Source organism: Danio rerio, chromosome 13, assembly GCF_052040795.2.
Source record: "Danio rerio strain M-AB ecotype USA chromosome 13, GRCz13ab, whole genome shotgun sequence".
Lineage (NCBI taxonomy): Eukaryota > Metazoa > Chordata > Actinopteri > Cypriniformes > Danionidae > Danio > Danio rerio.
The window spans coordinates 50310363-50333098 of record NC_141033.1 but is presented as its reverse complement, the minus strand read 5'-3'; the positions used below and the strand labels follow the sequence as shown (position 1 = coordinate 50333098).

At 35.1% G+C, this 22736-nt stretch overlaps 1 protein-coding gene across 8 annotated transcripts in view; it reads left to right on the top strand.

Annotated features, from left to right (window-relative positions):
* The first annotated feature begins 3475 nt into the window (after positions 1-3475).
* Positions 3476-22736, top strand: part of acoxl (acyl-CoA oxidase like) — a 354958-nt gene continuing 335697 nt past the window's right edge. For all 8 annotated transcript variants that reach the window (XR_015506452.1, XR_015506450.1, XR_015506451.1 and 5 more), the window contains exons 1-10: positions 3476-3675; positions 3842-3938; positions 6050-6136; positions 6309-6395; positions 6749-6847; positions 9566-9680; positions 11630-11716; positions 11807-11879; positions 13949-14078; positions 18528-18562. Coding sequence is in view for 3 of the 8 variants with exons in the window: in XM_087279832.1 (XP_087135958.1) it covers positions 3548-3675; positions 3842-3938; positions 6050-6136; positions 6309-6395; positions 6749-6847; positions 9566-9680; positions 11630-11716; positions 11807-11879; positions 13949-14078; positions 18528-18562 (938 nt within the window). In the remaining 5 variants the exon portion in view is untranslated. The remainder of the gene's footprint in view (positions 3676-3841; positions 3939-6049; positions 6137-6308; positions 6396-6748; positions 6848-9565; positions 9681-11629; positions 11717-11806; positions 11880-13948; positions 14079-18527; positions 18563-22736) is intronic.

Here is a 22736-nt window from a genome sequence, read left to right as displayed (position 1 = left end):
CCAATACTGCAGAAGACCTACTGGAACCCACATGGGCCCAAGATTCTCAGAGAAATCAGTCAAGTTTGGTGAATGAAACTCATGGTTTGGGTTTACATTAAAGAGCCCATATTATGGGTTTTTGAAAATTCCCCTCCATGTAGTGTGTAACACAGCTCTAAGTGAAGTGAAGTATCCAGCTAAGGCTTAAATCTGTAAGAATACAGTGTTTAAAACTGTTGATTCATCTATAAAAGAGTCGATTCATAGTGCTTCAAACGAGTCGCCTTGATACCGACTCATTAGGTGTTTCGCCATGACGTACGAACGAAACAAAGTTTTTCACGTGCACGCGCAAACCCGGGAGATTTCAAACCTGAGGCCCCGCCCTCTGACGCAGTAACCCAGACACACACACACCCACAAACACACGCACACAAACATGCCGGTCGATTGAAGTCACATTGCAGATGGATATATTGAGTCTCTACCCAAAGATGAAACCTCAGCATTATAGCCAAGCAGTTGGAAACTACTGGAAACTTCTGGAAGCTACATGCTACAAAGAATACTTCATCTGCGTTTGTTAAAGGAAGGATCAGTAACTTACTGATGGACATCAGGATGGGTTTCTTCCATTTCTCAAGTGTAAGTACGTGCGGTTAAAGTTGTTGCCTCGTTGACTCTAGCTTGCAAATGTATTTAGTTGTGATTTGTTACTTGTAACCGAGTGTACTGTATCAGGTTAACTGGATATATTCTTTTATCGCGTGCAAAGTCACGTTAAAAACGCGACGCGTGCTGCTTTGTTTATGGAGCTCCGTGGTAACGTTAGAGGTGTGCAAACCCGCGGCTGTCCCCGCGCCAGATTTCTGCGGCGCGGGAATAAATTTCCGAATAAATCGCCGGAGCGGTCGGTAACGGGTTTGATTTGGGACGGGAGCGGGCTGCCTGAGAAAGAGAAAGATGTGTCTGCTTGGTGCTTGTGTGTTAGTGCGCACGCGCGCGTATGAGAGAGAGAGAGAGAGAGAGAGAGCGAGCGAGCAAGCGAGAGCTTTATGCTTGGTGCTGTGTGTGTGTGTTTATACAGATTTTCGGTTTTGTTCTCCCCCGCTCTTTAGCGGGATCGGGCGCGGCGGGCAGAAAACGGGGCGGGTTCTAAGGCTAAAACCTGGCGGGTGCGGGCGGAAGCGGGAGCGTTCTCGTCCGGAGGTGTGTGTGTGTGTTTGTGTGTGTGTGGCAGCTAAAATCCACGCCTACACTATCGAGCGTGTATGAACTGTGATTACTTTTTAAATTGCTGATTAGCTATTGGTCATTTCACTCTCTGACTGAAGGCAGTCGACCAATCGCGACAGACTGTCATCGGTCCAATCAGCGCAGATTAGCTTCGCGCTAAGGAGGGGTTTGGGAACAAATGAATCACTGAACGATTCATACAGGAGTCGCTGGGATAATTAGGTAAAAATAAATGCATATTATAAGACCATGAAAGTGTTTTTTGACCTTGCATGCATATTAGACTGTTGTTGGAGACCCTTACAACCAAGATATGACCCTATTTCATGTATAATATGGGCTCTTTAAGTGCGAGAGATCAGCAGAGTGGATGGATCAAGACATTTGTGCTGCCCATTACATTACAAACCACAGGAGAGGGCAAATTCTTCAGCAGGATAGCGCTCCTTCTCATACTACAGCCTCCACATCAAAGCTCCTGAAAGGTCAAGGTGCTCCATGATTGGCCAGCCCAGTCACCACCAGGCATGAACATTATTGAGCATGTCTGGGGTAAGATGAAGGAGGAGGCGTTGGAGATTAATCTAAAGAATCTTGATGAACTCTGGGAGTCCTGCAGGAACACATTCTTTGGCATTCCAGATGACTTTATTAATCAGTGATTTGAGTCATTGCAGAGATGTATGGATGCAGTCCTCCAAGCTCATGATGGGGTCAGACACAATATTCATTCTGTTTCCACTGCAGCATGACTTCATATTCTACTGGACTTTATTTCTGTTCAGACCTTACTGTCCTAATTAAATAATTCAAAATCAAGGCATGATCATATTTTATTGTGGTCAAATAAGCGTAATCTAGAGGCCTTTCCCTTTCATATGAGCCACTTCTGATACCAAATGATCAATTAGAAGTCAATTTATTATTTGCTGTTCCTAAAACTTGAATAGACGACAAGACTTTTGGACCACAAAACCAGTCTAAGTCACATGAGTACATATATTTTAAGGAATAGCCAACGACTGGGTCAAAATGATTTCATTCATTCATTTTTCTTCGGCTTAGTCCCTATTTATCAGGGGACTAATTCATGTTGAACTGTACACACCCACGGTACATATACATTTGTAATTATGTTCATATCTAGCTGCATATTTCTGATTAGGAATAGCAACTTGTACATATATTCATGTATTGTAAATCTGTATTCACAGTAAATACAACATGTATATAATGTTCACAGTACATCCATCTTAATATCACCATAGTTTTTCTATAACTGCACTTTATAACTCAGTTATAAAGGGACTAAATTGAAGGGAAATGAATAAATGACAATAATAATAATAATAACAACAGCAATAATGGTAATTATATTAATTCATTCATTAATTTCTTTTCGGCTTAGTCCCTTTATTAATCTGGGGTCACCACAGCGGAATGAACCAACTTATCCAGCACATATTTTAAGCAGCGGATGCCCTTCCAGCTGCAACCCATCACTGGGAAATATCCATACACACTCATTCACACAGATACGGACAATTTAGCTTACCAAATTCACCTATACTGCATGTGTTTGGACAAGTGGGGGAAACAGGAGCACCCGAGGAAACACACACCAACACGGGGAGAGTATGCCTACCCACTGCGCCACCATGCTGCCCAATAATAATAATAATAATAATAATAATAATAATAATAATAATAATAATAATAATAATAATAATAATTCATTTCTTTTTGGCTTAGTCCCTTTATTAATTCGCTGTGGCGACACTGGATTTATAAAGGGACTAAGCCAAAAAGAAAATGAAACAATGAATAATAATAACAAGAAGAAGAATATTAATAGGCGGTTCATTCTGCTGTGGCGACCCCAGAATAATAAAGGGACTAAGCCGAAAAGAAAATTAATGAATGAATAAATGAATGAAATTAAAATTTTTTTTTAAAATAAATAATAATAATAATAATAATAATAATAATAATAATAATAATAATAATAATAAAACCTTTATGACTAGTTCGGTGCTCCATATTTTTGTAATGTAGTAAAATACTTATTTGTAACTGTACGATGTAAACCTAGCAACTCATCATCTGCCTCATCTATTTTACTGTCATGAAAATAATTTTTTAATCATTAAAAACTGCTATATTTATTTTAACCACTGGATACATCAGTGGTTTCTTTCTGCAAGTTATCCATTAAGTGCATTGGCCGGTGTTGCCGCGCAACGCGGTGACATCAGCCATACGCGGAAGTGAAATCTAACAGTTACAGTCATACCGTACAGTTAAAGTGAAATCACCAGGAACTCAAGCCATGTTGTTATCATCCATGGACCAAATGCCATCCAGCAGCCTCGCCAGATATCTAGATGGGGAGTTCTGGGAGATTAAAGATGCTTTTCGCGACGCGATTTCAAAGAGTGAACTGTTTCAGTCCAGCTGGTGGGTAAACCGTTTCGTTAAATGAGTGAACTTGAATGAAATATACCCTCACTTGCTTTCCCAGACTCCAGATGGAGGCTTTTCACTTTCTGGAGAAGGTTTATAATAGCTTTGAAATATCAATTTATTTGAATTAACAAGAGCTCGTTGTTTTCTTCTCGTGCAGTTATGAACGGACTCTGGATCAGAACAGAGATCTGACTGCAGACAGACTCTATCACATCTTAAGACAGCCAGTCATGAAGGAACATCTTAAAAACCAGGTACACACGACAGATAATGTCCTCTACATGTCTCTAGTACACATTCACAAACTACTATGGATTTACTATGGTAAAGTTATGGTGCCATATCGTAAAAACCGTAATGTTAGTGCTTTTATTTATTAGCATAGCTCTACAGATAAAAGGCTAAACTTTGCAAGTTATTACATTTTGGTTTCAACATGATACATAAAAGTTTTTTTTTGTTACCATAGGTTAATTACGCAAGTTAGCATGAACTAGTATAACAATAAACAATACTTTTACATAATTTATGTACAGAAAATGTCTTTTACATGTCTCCATTACACATTCAAAAACCTCTATGGATTTACTATGGTAAAGTTATGATGCCATATGGTAATAAAAGTAGTAGTACTGTTGTTTATTAGCATAGCACTAAAGTTAATTTTGCATCGTACATCAAGGCTTAACTTTGTTAGTTATTCATTTTGGTTTTAACATGATACATATACGATTTTACCATTGGCTAATTACGCAAGTTAGCATGAACTACTATAACAATAAACAATATTTCTACATCATTTATGGTCTCTCATATACATATTATGTACTTATCATAGTAATAACTAGCTACTTCTCCTATACTACCCTTAAACGTATGTATTCACCATATATAATCCAGTGTTTTCTTTGGTTAGTACATGGTAAATACACATATGGTACTGTAAAAAAGGTTCAGTTGTATTTATTAATTTCGTTAATGCCAGTCATGAAAGAACATCTTAAAAACCTGGTACACAAGACAGATAATGTCCTTTACATGTCTCCATTACACATTCAAAAACTACTATACATTTACTATGGTAAATTTATGGTGCCATATGGTAAAAATAGTAGTACTTTTGTTTATTAGCATAGCACTAGTTAATTTTGCATTGTAGGTCAAGGCTTAACTTTGTGAGGTACTCATTTTGACTTTAACATGATACATATACGATTTTATTTGTTACCATTGGCTAATTACGCATGTTAGCATGAACTACTATAACAATAATCAATATTTCTACATCATTTATAATCTCTCATGTACATATTATTATGTACTTATCAGAGTAATAACTAGCTACCTCCCTTTTACTACCCTTTAACCTATGTAGGTTTTATTTGTTACCGTGAGTTAATTACGCAAGTTAGCATGAACTAACTACTATAACAATAAACAATACTTTTACATAATTTATGGACAGATAATGTCTTTTACATGTGTCCATTATACTATATTATCCTATGGATTTACAATGGTAATGTTATGATGCCATATGGTAAAAACAGTACTGCTTTTATTTATTAGCATAGCACTAAAGCTAATTTTGCATTGTATGTCAAGGCTTAACTTTGTTAGTTTAATCATTTTTGGTTTTAACATGATACATATAAGGTTTTATTTGTTACCATGAGTTATTTACGCAAGTTAGCATAAACTATAATAACAGTGGTTTCAAACTCAATTCCTGGAAGGCCACAGCTCTGCTTAGTTTAGCTCCAACCTGCTCCAACTCACACCGGCTTAATAGTCTCTAGTAGTCTTGAATACATTTATTAGTTGGATCAGGTGTGTTTGATTAGGGTTAGAGCAAAACTGTGCAGAGCTGCGGCCCTCCAGGAATCCGGTTTGAGACCTACATACTATAACAATAGTCAATATTTCTACATAATTTATGGTCTCTCATGTACATATTATGTACTTATCATAGTAATAACTAGCTACTTCCCTTATACTATCCTCAAACCTATGTAGTTACCATATATAATCTAGTGTTTTCTTTGGTAAGCACATGTCAAGTACACATATAGTACTGTAAAAAGGCTCAATTGCATTTAATTTTTAAGTTAATGCTAATCTCAGCATTGACTGTACTAATTCTGTAGATATTTAAGATCAAAATTGTAAAATCAAGGTAATGCACTGAACTAGCATGAGCATTTTAAAGGATGATACATCATGCAAGTAAACCAAATAGTGTCTTATTAGCATTGCATACTGTAAAAATGGGTATTTACACACAATACGGTGTTCATAAAAGCACATGTATGCAGTATTTTGGTTAATGCAATACACATTTTAAAGCAACTTGTCTTTTGTTTAGCTAAAGGAGAAGCAAAAAGGCTTCATAAACAAGAGTATGAGCATCACAGAAGTCGTCTGCGCTGCCGACATGAACACGGGGGTCAAGGTTTGCCTCATTAAAACCAGCAGCATTTTTAACTGTATTTCCTGCTGTTGTTTAGATTTGGAGCTGTTTCTCAGGCTCATTTGCATTGTTAGCATGCATGATGCCACATATTTATTTGCATTTATTCCACATGACGGTGGAGCATTACTTCAGTGCTGTGTGTCTCCCTCAGCTCGGTGTTGTGTGTGGACTGTACGGAGGTGCTGTCAATAATCTGGGCAGTCCAGAGCAGAAGATCAAGTTTTATCTCCCTGTTTCAGTAAGTCATGGATAAATTCTGTGCACTCCAGACTTTATACACCGCACATGTTTGCCAGTCAAAGTCCTGCACAGTTTTTTGAGTTTGCACATGTGTTGTTTATTTAGCTGCACACTCAAAAATGTATGTTTGCAACTTGTTTAAGCTACTTATTTAAATGAGCTGAAACAACAGAACGGTGACAACTTCATTATTTTATGTTCAGTCCACTTCAATTTGTTTTAACTAATAAGTCAACTTAATCCCTTTATGTTGTCCCAAAACAATTCGATTGTGTGGCACCCAAGATTTCTTTCAGTGCAGATATTGATTTAGTGCCAATGCAACGTCTTTTTGGCTGCGTTTAATTGCAGGAGTTACAGTTCACGGGGATGTTTGCTATGACTGAGAGAGGTCACGGCAGCAACGTTCGAGGCATTATCACCGAGGCCCGATATGATCAGGCCACACAGGTACATCCAAAGTCTACTTACTATATGTGTAGTGTGTGTGTGAATGAGTGTGTGTGGATGTTTTCCAGAGATGGGTTGCGGCTGGAAGGGCATCCACTGCGTAAAAACGTGCTGGATAAGTTGGCGGTTCATTCCGCTGTGGCGACCCCGGATTAATAAACGGACTAAGCCGAAAAGAAAATGAACGAATGAATTATAAAAATTACACAATATACTAATTCTTTTTCTGACCTCTACATATTACATTATATAAAAAAGTGATCACACAAAAATTGTTTTTTTGTTTTAAAAAAACAATTTAAAAATTGTTTTAAAAATTTTAAAGCAACAAACCTCAGGACATTTTTGAGTGGTCAAAAGTGTCCTGAAGTTTGTTGCCTTAAAATTTTAAGTTGAGTCAGCTTTGTTTTTTTGTTTTTTTTACAGTGAGGGTATAAAGATTTAAAATGATAATGAGTAATTTTGGGCCACACTGTGATGGTTAGGAAGACATGGTGGCTCAGTGGTTAGCACTGTCACCTCACAGCAAGAATGTCGCTGGTTTGAGTTCCGGCTATGCCAGTTGGCATTTCTGTGTGGAGTTTGCATGTTCTCCCCGTGTTGGCATAGGTTTCCTCTGGCTGCTTCGCTTTCTTCAACATTTCAAAGTTGGTGGTTCCTTCCGCTGTGGCGACCTCTGATAAATCAGAGACTAAAGCCTGGTTTATACTCGATGCGTCCGCTAGTTTGCTTGAGCATGCGGGGCAAATGTGACATCATTGCGGTGTTTGCAGAGACTCGAACGAACAGTGCGCATGGCGCCGCCTTTGATTTTAGTTGAATATGAAACACTTTTATGAGATTTTGTCTGAACATGTACGACTGTACACACATCTTTATGATCCATTATCATAGTGATAACCTGATGATCAATAATTCTTGGCTAGAAATCGCAATAGCCGCGTGAAAGGAGAAAAGTTTTTGTTAAAAAAGTTTAGAAAAACTTGAGGGATAATAAGTTTGTTAAAGCCAAAAAGAAGGGCCATGGCAAAAATGGAGACCCATGTGGTTTTAATAAACAATTACAGAATATGTTTTTCCCCCATTCATAGTTTTTACACTGATGTATATATTACAATTTTGAATTTAAAACAATTGAACCGTTCCAAAACTAAAATTAAGGAACAAATTATTTCTTATATCTGGAAAGGAACATTTGAACCTATCGGTTTACAATATACTGATGGCCTGTTTTTCTAGGCTTTATAGGTGATAATGATCAGGAATGTTGGAATATTATTGCCTTTTGAGCATAAGTATAGGACAGAAACTAGCCAGACTGTAATGTGTGAATTGTGGAGTGGGCTAAATCTAAAAAATAAAATCTGCATTTTTTTAGTAAGTGTACTTTTTTATGCTTTTATTCTTGCCATAATAAAAAAATATTTTCAGAGCAAACCATGTTCTTTTGTAATTAATATTTGAATAAACTTTTATAGGTAGAACTGTCTGAGATATGAACAAAAGCAAGTGATGCATCAAAGTTTGATTAAAAAATCGGTAATGGTTATAAAAATTCTTATAATCATTAAAATAGTTAGTTTTCAAATATTGAATGATATTAATGATGTGACGTAGTTCCGGAAACTTCCTACTTCTCTGTTTATCCGTCTGACTTTACGGTCAGTTTCTTTTGACCGCCCCTTTGTTGTTATAAAAAATATCATAACAGGGAACACATCAAGTATAAAAGCCTTGTCCGTTTTGTGAGATGCGTACGCAGTCAACGGAGGTGTGCAATGCGGCGCCAGGTAAAAGTATAGATCCAGCTTAAGCTGAAGCAAAATGAATGAATGAATGACTGTGGTGTTTGCAAATTAATATGTAATCAAAAAATGTTCTGAATGTGTCTGAAAAAATTTCATTTATTCAATCATTTATTCATTTTCTTTTCGGCTTAGTCCCTTTAATAATCTAGGGTCACAAAATGAATCGCCAACTTATCCAGCACATGTTTTACATGCGCATGCCCTTCTAGCTGCAACCCATCGCTGGGAAACATCCATACATACTCATTCACACACACACTTTACGGACAAATTAGCTTACGCAATTTACCTATACCACACGTTTTTGGACTTGTGGGGGAAACCCACAAGTAACACGTGAACATGCAAACTCCACACAGAAATTCCAGCTGACCCAGCCGGGGCTCGAACCAGCGACCTTCTTGCTATGAGGTGATTGTGCTACCCACTGTGCCACCGTGCAGCCCCTGAAAAAATGTATATACATTCAATTTATTAATTATAGTCATTATAAACAAGTCAATATATTTTGCTTCATTTTGTTGTTGAATAGGACACATTCTAATACCTAGCTAAAAAAATTGGCTTAAACTGAATGACACAAATATATTTTTATTTAAACTCCAATAAGGGGAAATAGTGGCAAAGTTTTATAAATGTTAATATATTTGATTTTCATATTTCATAACATTTTCCCAGAGATGGGTTACGGCTGGAAGAGCATCCGCTGCGTAAAAACTTGCTGGATAAGCCGACAAGAAAATGAATGAATGAATGAATTTCATAACATATTCATATTTCATAATATAATAAATTTTTTTCATTAGAAGTCAAAAATGTACGTAACCTGCATGAATACACACATACTTGGATTACTGTAAAACAGACACTTTGTTGAAATGTTTGAATGATTCGGATCATTGTTTTGCAGGAGTTTATTATCCACACACCTTCTGAAGACGCTCACAAAATGTATATCGGGAACGCAATGAAAGGAAACTTTGCTGCTGTATTTGCTCAGCTCATTATTAATGGAGAATCTCAGGGTAAGACTGATGAAAATTCTTTGACTAAGACCCTTTACATTAGTGTTTCTCAACTGGTGGGTTGCGGGAACATTTTCAGTGGGTCGCAGAGTGTGTGGTAAAAAAAACAACTTAATTTTTAACTTATTTTGCTTATACAAGACTTTTATTTTAAAATGCATGAGCGACAACTGTACCGTTTGACATGTGAAATTTAATTTAATTATAGCAACAAATATGTCGAAGCGCAAGTACGACCCCCAATATGTAAAGTGTGGATTTACATATATTGATGACAAAAAAGGCTTCTAAAACCAAACATTTGCCGTTTTTACTTAATTTGAGACATTGGGCTCTATTTTGACGGTCCATGCGCAGAGCGCAAAACGCTGGGCGCAAACGCTTTCAGGGCGTGTCGGGACGTGTTTTTGCTAATTTAAGGACGGGAAAATCTGCTTTGCCTCATGCCGCATGGTCTAAAAGGGTTGAGTTTATTCTCTTAATGAGTTATTGGTGTGTTTTGAGAATAAACCAATTAGAGTCTCATCTCCCATTACCTTTAAGAGTCAGCTGCGTCGCGCCAAGAGCGCATTCACTATTTACAGGACGTAAAGTAAGTCTAAGTGAAAAAAATGAGCATTTCACAAGCAAACAGTCAACAGTTAACAGTTTTTTAACAGAAAACTGTTAAACAGAGCATCTACTGCATGAGAATGAGAGATAATGGAACTACTTTCACTTTCGCTCTTGGATAGGTAAACCTTTATGCACAGACATCAATTAGTCTAAAAATAATTAATTGCGTTTGTTGAGCGCAAATATTCGTTTAAAACTATTTCTAAATTCAGTTCTAATTTCCAGCAAACGAATAAATGAATAATAATAACAAAATGTGCTCAAAAACCTGATTTATATCCTAAAACACATGTTGTGCCCCATATGGTCTAAAACCTGACAGGTGGGCAAATCTAAGCTTGTTTTTAATAAAACAAATATAAATATGGATATAATAAATAATACTGCTAATAATAATAACATTATACAAAAGCTAATTTTTAAGAATAAACTGAAAAAGCCTCCCGAGAAGAAGACATAAAAGCAGTGATTTTTTATATTTATGTAGGCTAGAAAATAATATGTTTTGTAATATTTTAATCCTTTATATTTATATCCTATATCTATTCTTATTATATACTATATATATCCTTAATATATACATTTTTTCATATGTAAAGATATTTGCCTATTGCTCTCTTGTGAGTATTAAGCAGTGTGTAAGGGAGGCACAACTCTGCGCCGGAGTTTAGACCGGGTTTGTTTTGGTCTAATGAAAAAAAATAGCGACGCGCCAGCAGTGCGCCTCAGAACGCCTTTCTTTTTAGACCATAACGCCTATGGGCGCACAAATGAGCGCTAATGCATTTGCTATTTAAACAGTGTAGCGCAACGCCTCAAAACGACTCTTGCGCCAAGCTGAAACTACCAAAAGACTACTGCGTCACGTCTTGCGCCACACTGCGCTGGGTGTATGATAGGGCCCATTATGTTAAATTACAATAATAAAAATATTGTTTATTTGTAAGTCTTGGTAATTTTCTTATGATTTGCCTGTCACTACTTGTGTATGTTAACAAATAAATACAAATTATTATAATTCCTAAAATCATAGTTCCTAAAAATTTGGGTCGCGGGTTGATGACCATGTAGAATTGTGGGTCCCATGGTCAAACCAGTTGAGAACCACTGCTTTACATCATTATAACAATTTATTTTTTATTAAGTTATATCTTCTGGAATTTTGCAATGTTTAATAGGTGTGGTGGTGGTTTTTGAGGTGTCATCAATTGTGTGAAATTGCATCTATTGCATCTTTAACAATACAAGTATGATGTATTATAATGTTTGTTTAATTTACGCTTTATAAATAATGCCTCGTATTATGCAATTTATTGATAAGTTGTCTCTCTCAGGTCCTCATTGCTTTGTTGTACCAATCCGCGATGAGAACGGAGTCATGTGGCCTGGAGTGACCGTCTCTGATATGAAGCACAAGGAAGGTGCTGCAATACAGTAACATTATTTTGCAATATAGCCTTACTTTGTATAACCTTTGACTTTTCTAATCTGTACGTCTGTGTTTTACACAGGTCTGCATGGAGTTGATAATGGCATTTTGATTTTTGATAATGTTCGGATACCAAGGGAAAATCTCCTGGGAAAGTGAGTTAATGTACAGAATTGTTGTAGTTTGTAGAGGAGGCATCATGAACCCTAGAAGTTAAAAACGTAAACAAGAAACATGAATGAAACTCTATTTATAAAGTGTCATGATTTACAAAATGTCAGATTAAAAAAAGAGTTTGCAAACCTGGGAAATTCATGGAAATTAATTAAATATTTATATGAATATCCTAACAATTTTTCCTCCTTAGATAGACTGTAAAACTGTGACAATACAAATACAGTTTGTTTGTCTGGAATTAAATATATATATAGTAGTATATAGTAGTATATGTATAATATATATTTTATATGTACTATAAAATTGTTAATAAAATTTGTTCATTCATTCTTTTATTTGGAGTAGCGTGTGTACATATAAAATAAAATAATATAATATAATATAATATAATATAATATAATATAATATAATATAATATAATATAATATAATATAATATAATATAATATAATATAACATAATATAACATAATTTAATATAATATAATAAATATTTACTATTCACTACTTTTATGTTATAAAATATGTAAATATTTATTTATATCTATTCATTTTGAATGACTGGAAAGTTATGGAAACTAAATTTAATCGTAATAATAATAATTTTTTTAATTATTATTGTCATCATCATCATCTTCATCACCACATTCACCATATTCTTTATGATGATTATTATTATTAGTACTGTTACTAGTATTATAGTATTATTAATTTTAATTATATATTTTAAATAATTAAATTATTTAAATAAGACATATCAATTTCATCATACATAGTATATCTATAGTATAATATAATGTAAATATATACACTTTGTTATATATATATTGTTTATCAAGGCGCCGTTTATTAAATGTAAAAAAAATTTAAAATTGTTAAATACTTAAAATTAAAATACCTTAAAATTAAATTAATTCAAATTTTAAATACCTGCATTCTTATTGTATGTAGTTTCAAATGAAATTATTACTCCAGTCATTATTGCCTTTATTACTATTACCATTAATAATAATAATAATAATAATAATAATAATAATTATTATTATTATTATTAAAGTGATTTCTGAAGGAGCAAGTGACTGAAGGCTGGAGTAATGAAGCTGAAAATTCATCTTTAAAATCACTAGAATAAATTATTCAATTAAATGACAAATTACTTTTGAACAGTTATTTTACAGTGCAATAACATTTTACAATTTAACAATTTGTACTGTATTTTTGATTTAACAAATGCAGCCTTGGTGAGCAGGAGAAGCTTATTTTAAAACATTTAAAATTCCTAACTAACCCAAGCTTTTGACCGGTAGTGTAAATATAGACATGCATATTTTTTTCAATTCTTATTTGAATGCTTATTTTAAGGTTTATTTATTATTTATTAATATGTATTTAAAAGCTTATCATCAAAAGACTGCCTTGGTATTTGTCATTATTAAAACACAAAGATATTATATGTAGTTGAAGTCATAATTATTAGCCCCCCTGAATTATTAGCCCGCCTGTATATTTCTTACCCCAATTTCATTTTAACGGAGAGAAGATTGTTTCAACACATTTCTAAACATAATAGTTTTAATAACTCATTTCTAATAGCTGATTTATTTCATATTTGCCATGATGACAGTAAATAATATTTCACTAGATATTTTTCAGGATACTAGTATTCAACTTGAAGTGACATTTAAACACGTAACTAAGTTAGTTGGGCAAGTTAGGGTAATTAGGCAAGTCATTGTATAACAGTGGTACAGTATGTTCTGTAGACAAAAACAAATATTGCTTAAGGGGGCTGATAATATTGACCTTAAAATGTTTTTTTTTTATTATTTATTAAAAACTGCTTTAATTCTAGCAGAAATAAAACAAATATGAAAATATATTATAGGAAATACTGTGAAAAATTCCTTGCTCTGTTAAACATAGTTTGGGAAACATTTGAAAATGAAAATATAAAAATAAAAAAATCACATAAAATTCAACTAATAATTTTGACCTCAACTGTATGTGTGCATCTGATTATTGTATTTGTGTTTTGTGTGTTATTGTCAGGTTTGGCTCAGTGTCAGCAGATGGTTTGTACTCGTCTCCTGCTCTTAGAGGTAATCGATTTAATGCAATGCTGGCGGCTCTGACACCAACCCGTCTCGGCCTCACCGTACAAGCCATGGCTGCTATGAAGGTACAGTATACAAACATACAGTTAGCACAGCTGCACTCAAAATACAGTCACCAGGAAAATTCATATGAAAACACAATCACTTCTGTGTAGTTTGGTGTGAAGATTCTGCTGTACCACAAGAGGGAGACATATGATTATTTCTACCACAGGATTTAAATACTATTAAAGCACTCATCTGAATTAGCTTTTATTTTTCAGTTGAATTTTAATATAAGTACAGTATGTTTTTAAATAATTATGTATTAAGCAATTCTGTTATTTATATTCATTTTAGTTTTAATATTTTTACTTTTAGTCATTTACTTTTTTGTTTATCTAGTATTTGTGTTTTTAATGAAGTCATTTTTAGGACATGAGCTTGTATTATATATTAAGTTTTATATATTATATGCTCATATTAAGTTTTACATCTAGTATTATTATGTTTTATTATGCCATTTTATGAAGTTTTTGTTTTAATATTTCTATTTTATTCCAATTTTAATATCAGATTTAGACATTTTAGTGCTTCAGTTAATATTTGTACATTTCATCTTGTTGTTAATCTAGTATTTGTGTTTATTTAGTTTACAATTACAATTTCAATATAGGTTTTAATAATAATTTATTTAGCAACTTTGTATTTTCTTATCTACATTCATTTTGTTTCAATATTTCAAGTAAAATATTTAATATTTTAAGTAAATGTTTTAGTAACTTTAGCAATTTAGCTTGCATATAATATAAGCTAAAGTGCTAAACTTACTAAAATAATAATAATAATAATAATAATAATTTTTTACATTTATATAGCGCTTTTCTGGGCACTCAAAGCGCTTTACACAATGGGGGGAATCTCCTCATTCAGCGCCAGTGTGCAGCATCCACCTGGATGACGCGACGGCAGCCACTTTGCACCAGACCGCACACCACACAACAGCTTATTGGTGGAGAGGAGAGAGAGTGATGAAGCCAATTATGATATGGGGAGGGTTAGGAGGCCATGATGGACAGAGGCCAGGTGGCAGATTTAGCCAGGATGCCGGGGTTAAACCCCTACTCTTTTACAAAGAACATCATGGGATTTTTAATGACCACAGAGAGTCAGGACCTCGATTTAACTCCCATCCGAAAGACGGCGCTCACTGAGCAGTATAGCATCCTCGTCACTATACTGGGGCATTAGGACCCACACAGACCGCAGGTTGGGCGCCCCCTGCTGGCCTCACTAACACCACTTCCCGCAGCAACCTAGCTTTCCCATGTGGTCTCCCATCCAGGTATTGACCGGGCACAGCCCTGCTTAGCTTCAGTGGGCGACCAAGTGGGAGTTGCAGAGAACTAGCTGCCAATATTTACTTAAATTGAAATATTAAAACAAAATGAATGCAAATATGGGTTTTTAATGAAGTCATTTTTTTAGGACATCAGCTTGTATTATGTATTAAGTTTAATAAATGTTATATATTATATGCTAATATTAAGTTTGTTATTAAGTAATTCTGGTATTATTATGTTTTATTATGCCATTTTATGAAGTTTTTGTTTTAATATTTCTATTTTACTCAAATTTTTATTTTAGATTTAGAAATTTTAGCACTTCAGTTAATATTATATACATTTCATTACGTTGTTCATTTAGTATTTGTGTTTCTTATTTTAGCTTAATTTTACAATTACAATTTCAATATAAGTTTTAATAATTTTTTATTTAGCAAATTTGTATTTTCTTTTGTTATTTTCATTCATTTTGTTTTAATATTTTGATTTTAAGTAAATGTTTTAGTAAGTTTAGCATTTTAGCTTAAATTATATATTATAATGTTTTACATCTAGTATTTGTGTTTTATTATATGTCGTTTTATTAAGATTTGTTTTAACATTTCTATTTTATTTACATTTTAATTTCTGTTTTAGTCATTTTAGCACTTCAGTTTATATTGCATATTATATACTTATTATTACGTTGTTCATCAAATATTTGTGTTTTTTATTTTAGTTTTCAATTATAATTAATATTTGTGTTATTTAACAAAAGCATGCTATCATTCTTATAGATCAGATGTGAGTTCAGACTTAATTAGGTCATTACTTATCTATTCAAAATATAAGATTACTCTCTCATATATTGTTCGAACATTCTATCATGTGTAAAACATAAAAGTGAAGCTTTTTCCATCCAGTGAAAGTGGGTGGATCTGCGGTCAGACCACACTCATCTTCCTTTAAGTGTTGTCAAATGTATTTGTATGGTGTTTTTCACAAAGCAGCGCTTGAGAAAATCGTAATGCTGACCTTTATATATTATAATATCTTAATGGCTGTCAGATAATATACTGCAAATTGCATTTTGCAATTCAAGCGATCAGGCAGCGGAGATTTGCTACATTGTGTACTGTACATCATCCTACACAAATATGCTGTGTGTATGAAAATTAATATGAGTGTACTTAAAATGTCACCCTCACTCTTAAAACATAGATATGAAAATAAATGCCTATCTTTAAAGGTGCAGTAGGTGATGGTCTTCAGAAGCTTTTTTTGTTGTGCTGGTTGAAAGTCTCTTCACAGTCTAATAGTAATGATTACAGTAAATGATCTAAATGTGTTTATATGTATTTTTATATTTTGGGTAAGGCGTAAAACTAAAAAATGTTCATCCAATTAAATAGAGTCGGACCGACATCTCTCATAATTCCGATAAGTAGCCCAATCTGTCTGTCAGCAAATACAGATTTGAACAACTTCGCAGCCTTTTGTACACAGCTCCGCCGACCGTCGTTTGTGCTGCGCGTTCACGAGAGAGGGAGAAAGAGCGCACGATCAGTAAAAACCTGCTGAATCAAAACTTTTTAAAAACCTGAATCAATATTGGAGTTTCCTTTGCACGATGGAGACAGGATGACACAATTTCTGAAGGATTTCTCTCAGACAGGTAATGTTCTGTTTTAAAACAGTTTTAGCTTCACGCAAAGCTGATGTAACGTTAGATGTTGTTGTTACAAATGGGTTAAATCTTCACAGAAGTGTTGTTCAGCCACTAAAATCTTCTGATTAAAGGTTGATAAGACTATTTTCAGTTTCATAAGGTCCTTTTACAGCATCGATATTGTAGATTTTAATTAGTTTAACAACAAAACACAAGTAAATACCGTTATTCCGCTTAGTCTCTCCCTATATTGTTTACCATGCAACTCTAAATATTCACTCTGAAATAGCATGTCAGTTTGGCTTGCACGCCGCTGTGCAAGCACTAGTCGCTTTTAACACATGAGAGAGGATTCTTTTGGTGTGCTCGTGTTTAAGGAGGCGTGGCTCTAGACGGCAGGGGAGGGACTGTGATTCAGAGATTTATGCTAAGCTGTTAGCATTGTGGACAGGCCCGGTATGGCTAATCAGGAGAATTCCCGGTGGGCCGGTCTGTTTTTTGGCCGCGAGGGCCGGTTTCCCTAGCTCCAGAATCTGTTGCTCTCAGCAGTCACATTTTTAAAATTTATTTATTTATTTACTTGACCACAGCCTTTTTATTCATTATTTTACCGCAGCTCTGCTCTTTTAATCTATTTTCTTGCAGCTTCGTGAGCAAGATGCAGTCTGCAGGTTAATAAGCCAGATGAGTCACAATTCTATTTATAGATTGTGGTCCAGCGGTTAGCACGTTAGGTTACGACGTCGCTGACCCGGGTTCGATCTTCGTCAAAGTAATTGATTTTTTTCATATTTATTGTTGAGACATATAATACTGTTAGGGTTGTTGAACATTTGAAGTTCTAAAGCAGCTGTTTTCTCAAAAAAAGACGTGATAGTGTCATTAGAAACTGATTTGGAAATGACCTTATTTTAATATAGTCAGTCGTGAACTGTGGTGGGCCGGTCTGAGGCTTGAAACTTCAGGGCTGAAAAGGAGTCCCACTCCGGCCCTGATTGTGAAAGATCACCTACTGCTCCTTTAATGCTTAGGTGCACAGATTTAAGCTTACTCGCATTTTAAAGAAGGCAGATATCAGATTGTAGCTGAAATTAAAAAAAGTTCAAAAACAAAACAAAAGTTATGCGTCTTTATGTTTACAAAAAATAATAAGATATATATTAGAATACATAAAATATGTATCTTACAAAATCAGTTTTAGCCTAAAATTAACAAAGTCAAAGCTTATTATCTAAACAAATTATATTCCAAATTTGAAGTTGATATCTCAAAAGATGAGCTTTCAGTAAGATTTTGTTTGGCCGCAGTACTAAACATGACCACTAGGTCACATCCACTTTCCATTAGTGACCAAACTAGAGCACCATCTTCTTGGGTCGACTATTTCGTTAAATAATCAATAGTTTTAAACATGCTGCACTTTCAGATTTAAACCTCAGCTGGGTGTTTTCATTCACTTAGTGCTGTGTTACCGTGTTCATTTTCAAAAACCCATAATAGGGGCTCTTTAACGTCCTTTCCTATTTGTGTTTTCTCTACAGTTGGGGCTTATCATTGCTGTTCGCTACAGTCACAGGTAGGAAAATCTGTTTACGTTGTGTACAATAAGAGCAAATGTCACCCTTGCCATGAAAAAAATAACCAGAAAGTATTTCACAGTACATGGTTTCAGCTACATTCATTCTTCCATGGTGGGGCGCCACACCAAAATTCATTCCCACCACGGCTACATTACAGCTTCTCATTCAAAGCATTCAGTCCTTCTTTTTTTTAATAGTGGGTTATAAAATCGCACCAAAACGTATTGAAAGGTAAGTGAAATTTAACAGTGCACACCTTTTTGTAATCGTAGTAGTGCTGTGCATTATTTGTTTAACCCTTTAAGGTGATAGATGATAAATAAATATAAATTTATGAATAAAAGTCTATGGCTCTGCATACAATGACTTTATCTTGCTGGAGTTTATAGCCGTTTTACTTTACTGCAACAAGTGCAAGAAGTTTTGTGCATGAACAGAGAACATTGGCGCTCAAGCAAAGAGATTCGCATTACCGCAAATTTTCCGGAAAGGTCTGTATGTGTGAACAGGTCCTTTTTGAAAATACCGGTAAATTCGTTTTGGCTATTTTCCGGAAAGAGAAGTTGTAGCATTACTGGTAATTTGCCGGAATGCTGCGCTGTGTGAACGCAGAAGGAAGATTGCCGGAAAGAGCGCATTGACATCTAGAACGTGCTGACGTGAGACGTCTACTTTAGCCAATCAGAACACTCAGACTCTTTCACATCTGCGCCGTTTATGAAAATAAAAGCCTTTGAATATTTTTCCAGACACATTTAGCTGCTAGATGTTAGTCAGATAACATTTCTATTTTCCTTCTTAATGCCCACTGTGTAAAAAATTATCGATAAAATGCTTATAAGCCGTTGTTTGTTTACCTCAATAACTGAGGCATGTGCAGTCTGTGCACGTGAAGCAGCCGGTGAGCGCCAGCACACACACATATTACGTACATCTCGACACGTGAAAGTGTTCCTCCTTTGTTTTCATTGAAGTTGTTCACAATACTGATCCATCCACAGAGTTTGTAATGTAGTCAAATGTTTACAAATCCAAGCGCAGCCGTTTAGAGGTTATTTCTTGTTAATGATGTCAGAATTTAGATATTTTGGAATGGATGTGTAAATGGTCTTTTCCGGAAAAATTCCGTAACGTCCTGTAAGCTGCCTGTGTGTACAGCGCTTTTTTTTTTTTAATTTACCGGTAAGGTTATTTCAGAAATTTTCTGGATATTTACTGAAATAACACCAGGTAGTTGAAAGATCTGTGTAAAAGGCCTGCCACCACAGCTGGAAAAAATCCTAGAGTCAACACTGCAGTACTTTAAAATACTCTGAAATGTCTCTGCCAATGTTTTCAAACAATTATATTTGATTTACCAAAGTCACACAAGTGTCAATTTCACATCTGTCACATCCATAGCAGAGAGGTGTCACATCCATAACCACGCTTTTCCCTCATAAATGCAAACATGTCAAATAAAATAAAGTCATTAGTGTTTGTCCCTGACAAAAGTCTTGTTGCTTATCTATTTTGCAGTAACACCTGCTATTAACCTGACTTTTAATTAAACAATTGGTGTTAGAAATGGCTCAAATGAATAGCTAAAACCCTCCAAAATGGTGTTCATTGCACTGAAATAAATTTCTTTCACTGAAAAAAAGATTTATCATTTAATCAAGACAGAAAAGTCAAATTTTGGCAAGACAAAAGTTCTGTCGCCTATACAGAAATTGAACAAATTTACTCCAAATACAAAAATATGTCAGCAAATTAAGTAGTGATGCTGAGAGATCCAACTTTAATATCTTGTATGTCTTCCATGAGCTTGAAGAACTGCATCCATGCTAGGTAGCTAAGATTTCTTGGTGTTTTAGACTATTGATGTTGTCATCCACTCTGCTGATCTATCGCACACCCTCATACTGGGAGTAACCCCAGACTATGATTTTTCCACCTAACTTCACTGTTTTCTGGGTGAATCTCGGATCCATGCGGGCTCCAGTAGGTCTCCTGCAATATTTGTGGCTACTGTGGTGTAATTCGGCAGAAGATTCATCTGGAAAATCCACCTGCCACTTTTCCAGTGTCCATCCACTAAGCAGACTGCGGTTTTTCAATTGTCTTTTGTTTAGTGCTGGCTTCTGGGCACAGATTCGGCAAATGGAGGCCATTTCGAGACAGAATCCGAAAAACTGTTTAGGTTGACACAGAGACTTCAGTTTACCAGGTCTCGTGGAGCTCTGCGGCAGTGGAGAATGAGCTGGCCTCGGATTTTCAAGCCAACAAACGGTCCTCTCTTGTCTTGTGGGGTCTGCCTGATCTGAGCTTGCCAAAAATGTCTCCAGTCTCTTCAGATCTTTTTTTTATCCTTTGTACTTGATGCTGAAACACTTTGAAGGTGTCTGCTACATCAGCAGTGGATTTTATCTTCAGCCTCTTGATAATCAACACTTTAGTCTCAGGGTGAATCTTAGGCATGTTTGCATAGGTCTAGTTGCAGCTGATGTGAAGGTCTAGTGCAGGGGTGTCAAACTCAATTCCTGGAGGGCCGAAGCCCTGCACAGTTTAGTTCCAACCCTGCTCCAATACACTTACCTGTAGGTTTCAAACAAGCCTGAAGGACTCAATTAGTTTGATCAGGTGTGTTTAATTAGGGTTGGAACTAAACTGTGCAGAGCTGCGGCCCTTTTGGAACTGAGTTTGACACCTGTGGTCTAGTGTACTGTGGTTCTTTTTATACACACCTTAGACCTAATTGGTCCATTATTAGTCACAGGTGTAGCTCATATGACAATGCGACAACACTCATGTCTTTGCAAAAATTGACTCAATGGGCTTTACCAAGCTGGGACTATTAGAAAGTTTCATTTTTCACGGAAACATTATTTCAAAAGCTGTTAGGTAAAAATTAGCCATTTCTCGTAAAAAAAATCTTGATTAGAAATATATTTCAGTGACACTTCAAGTCAATTTGTACTCAAGCGACAAGACTTTTGTCAGGGACTATATAGAGAGCATCTCTCATCCTGTTGATTAGCATCATTTATTTTGGTTTGTGCAGTTTAATTCACAGAATTTCGACAAAGTATGTTGTATTTTGTAAACTGGCAGACTTTTTTGGTCGTATCCCTAACACATGTTTATTTAACTCATTCAAAGGGTTCTGTTTTGACGGTCCATGCGCCAAGTCCAGAGTGCAGGGCGCAAACGCATTCAGGGCGTGTCAGAATCCATATTTGCTAATTTAAGGACGGAAAAATCCGCTTTGCGCCATGGCGCATGGTCTAAAAGGGTTGAGTTTATTTTCTTAATGAGTTATAGGTGTGTTTTGAGAATAAACCAATCAGAGTCTCATCTCCCATTCCCTTTAGTTGCGTTGCGCCATGGTGCATTTGCTATTTACATGACGTAAAGTAAGTGTAAGTGGAAAAACTGAACATTTCACTAGCAAGGAGCATCTAGAGCGTGAGAATGAGAGATAAATTTTTAACTTTCACTCTTGTGGATATGGAAAACTTGTACACACAGACATCCAATTAGCCTATAAATAATTAATTTTGTTTGTTACGCGCAAAGATTTGTTTCAAAATGTTTCTAAATTCAGTTCTAATTTCTAGCAAACGAATAAATGAACAATAATAACAAAAAGTGTGTTAAAAAAAAACTGAGTAATATCCTAATACACATGCTGTGCCCCATATGGTCTAAAACTTGACAGGTGGACAAATCTAAGCTTGTTTTTAATAAAACAAATATAAATATGCATATAATAAATAATACTTCTAATAATAATAATAATAACATTATACAAAAGCAAATAGTTATGAATGAACTGAAAAATCCCCCGAGATGAAGGCAGTTTTTTTATATTTATGTAGGCTAGAAAATAATATGTTTTGTAATATTTTAATCCTTTATATTTATATCCTATATATACTCATATTATATCCTATTGTAACGAGGAGACTGACACGGAGGGATCCATTATGCAGTATTTATTAATCACACTCTTACTCAAACACTCAATATGCACAAAGGTGCAAACACACATCAACAGTAGTAGTAGTAAAGGTCTCAAGGCTGGCGGCAGACAGACACAGAGTGATTTACCAGGCATGGGTCAAAGGCAGGCGGCGTGAATCAGAGTCCGTGTATCAGGCTTGGGTCGAGGGCAGGCAGCGAGTATCA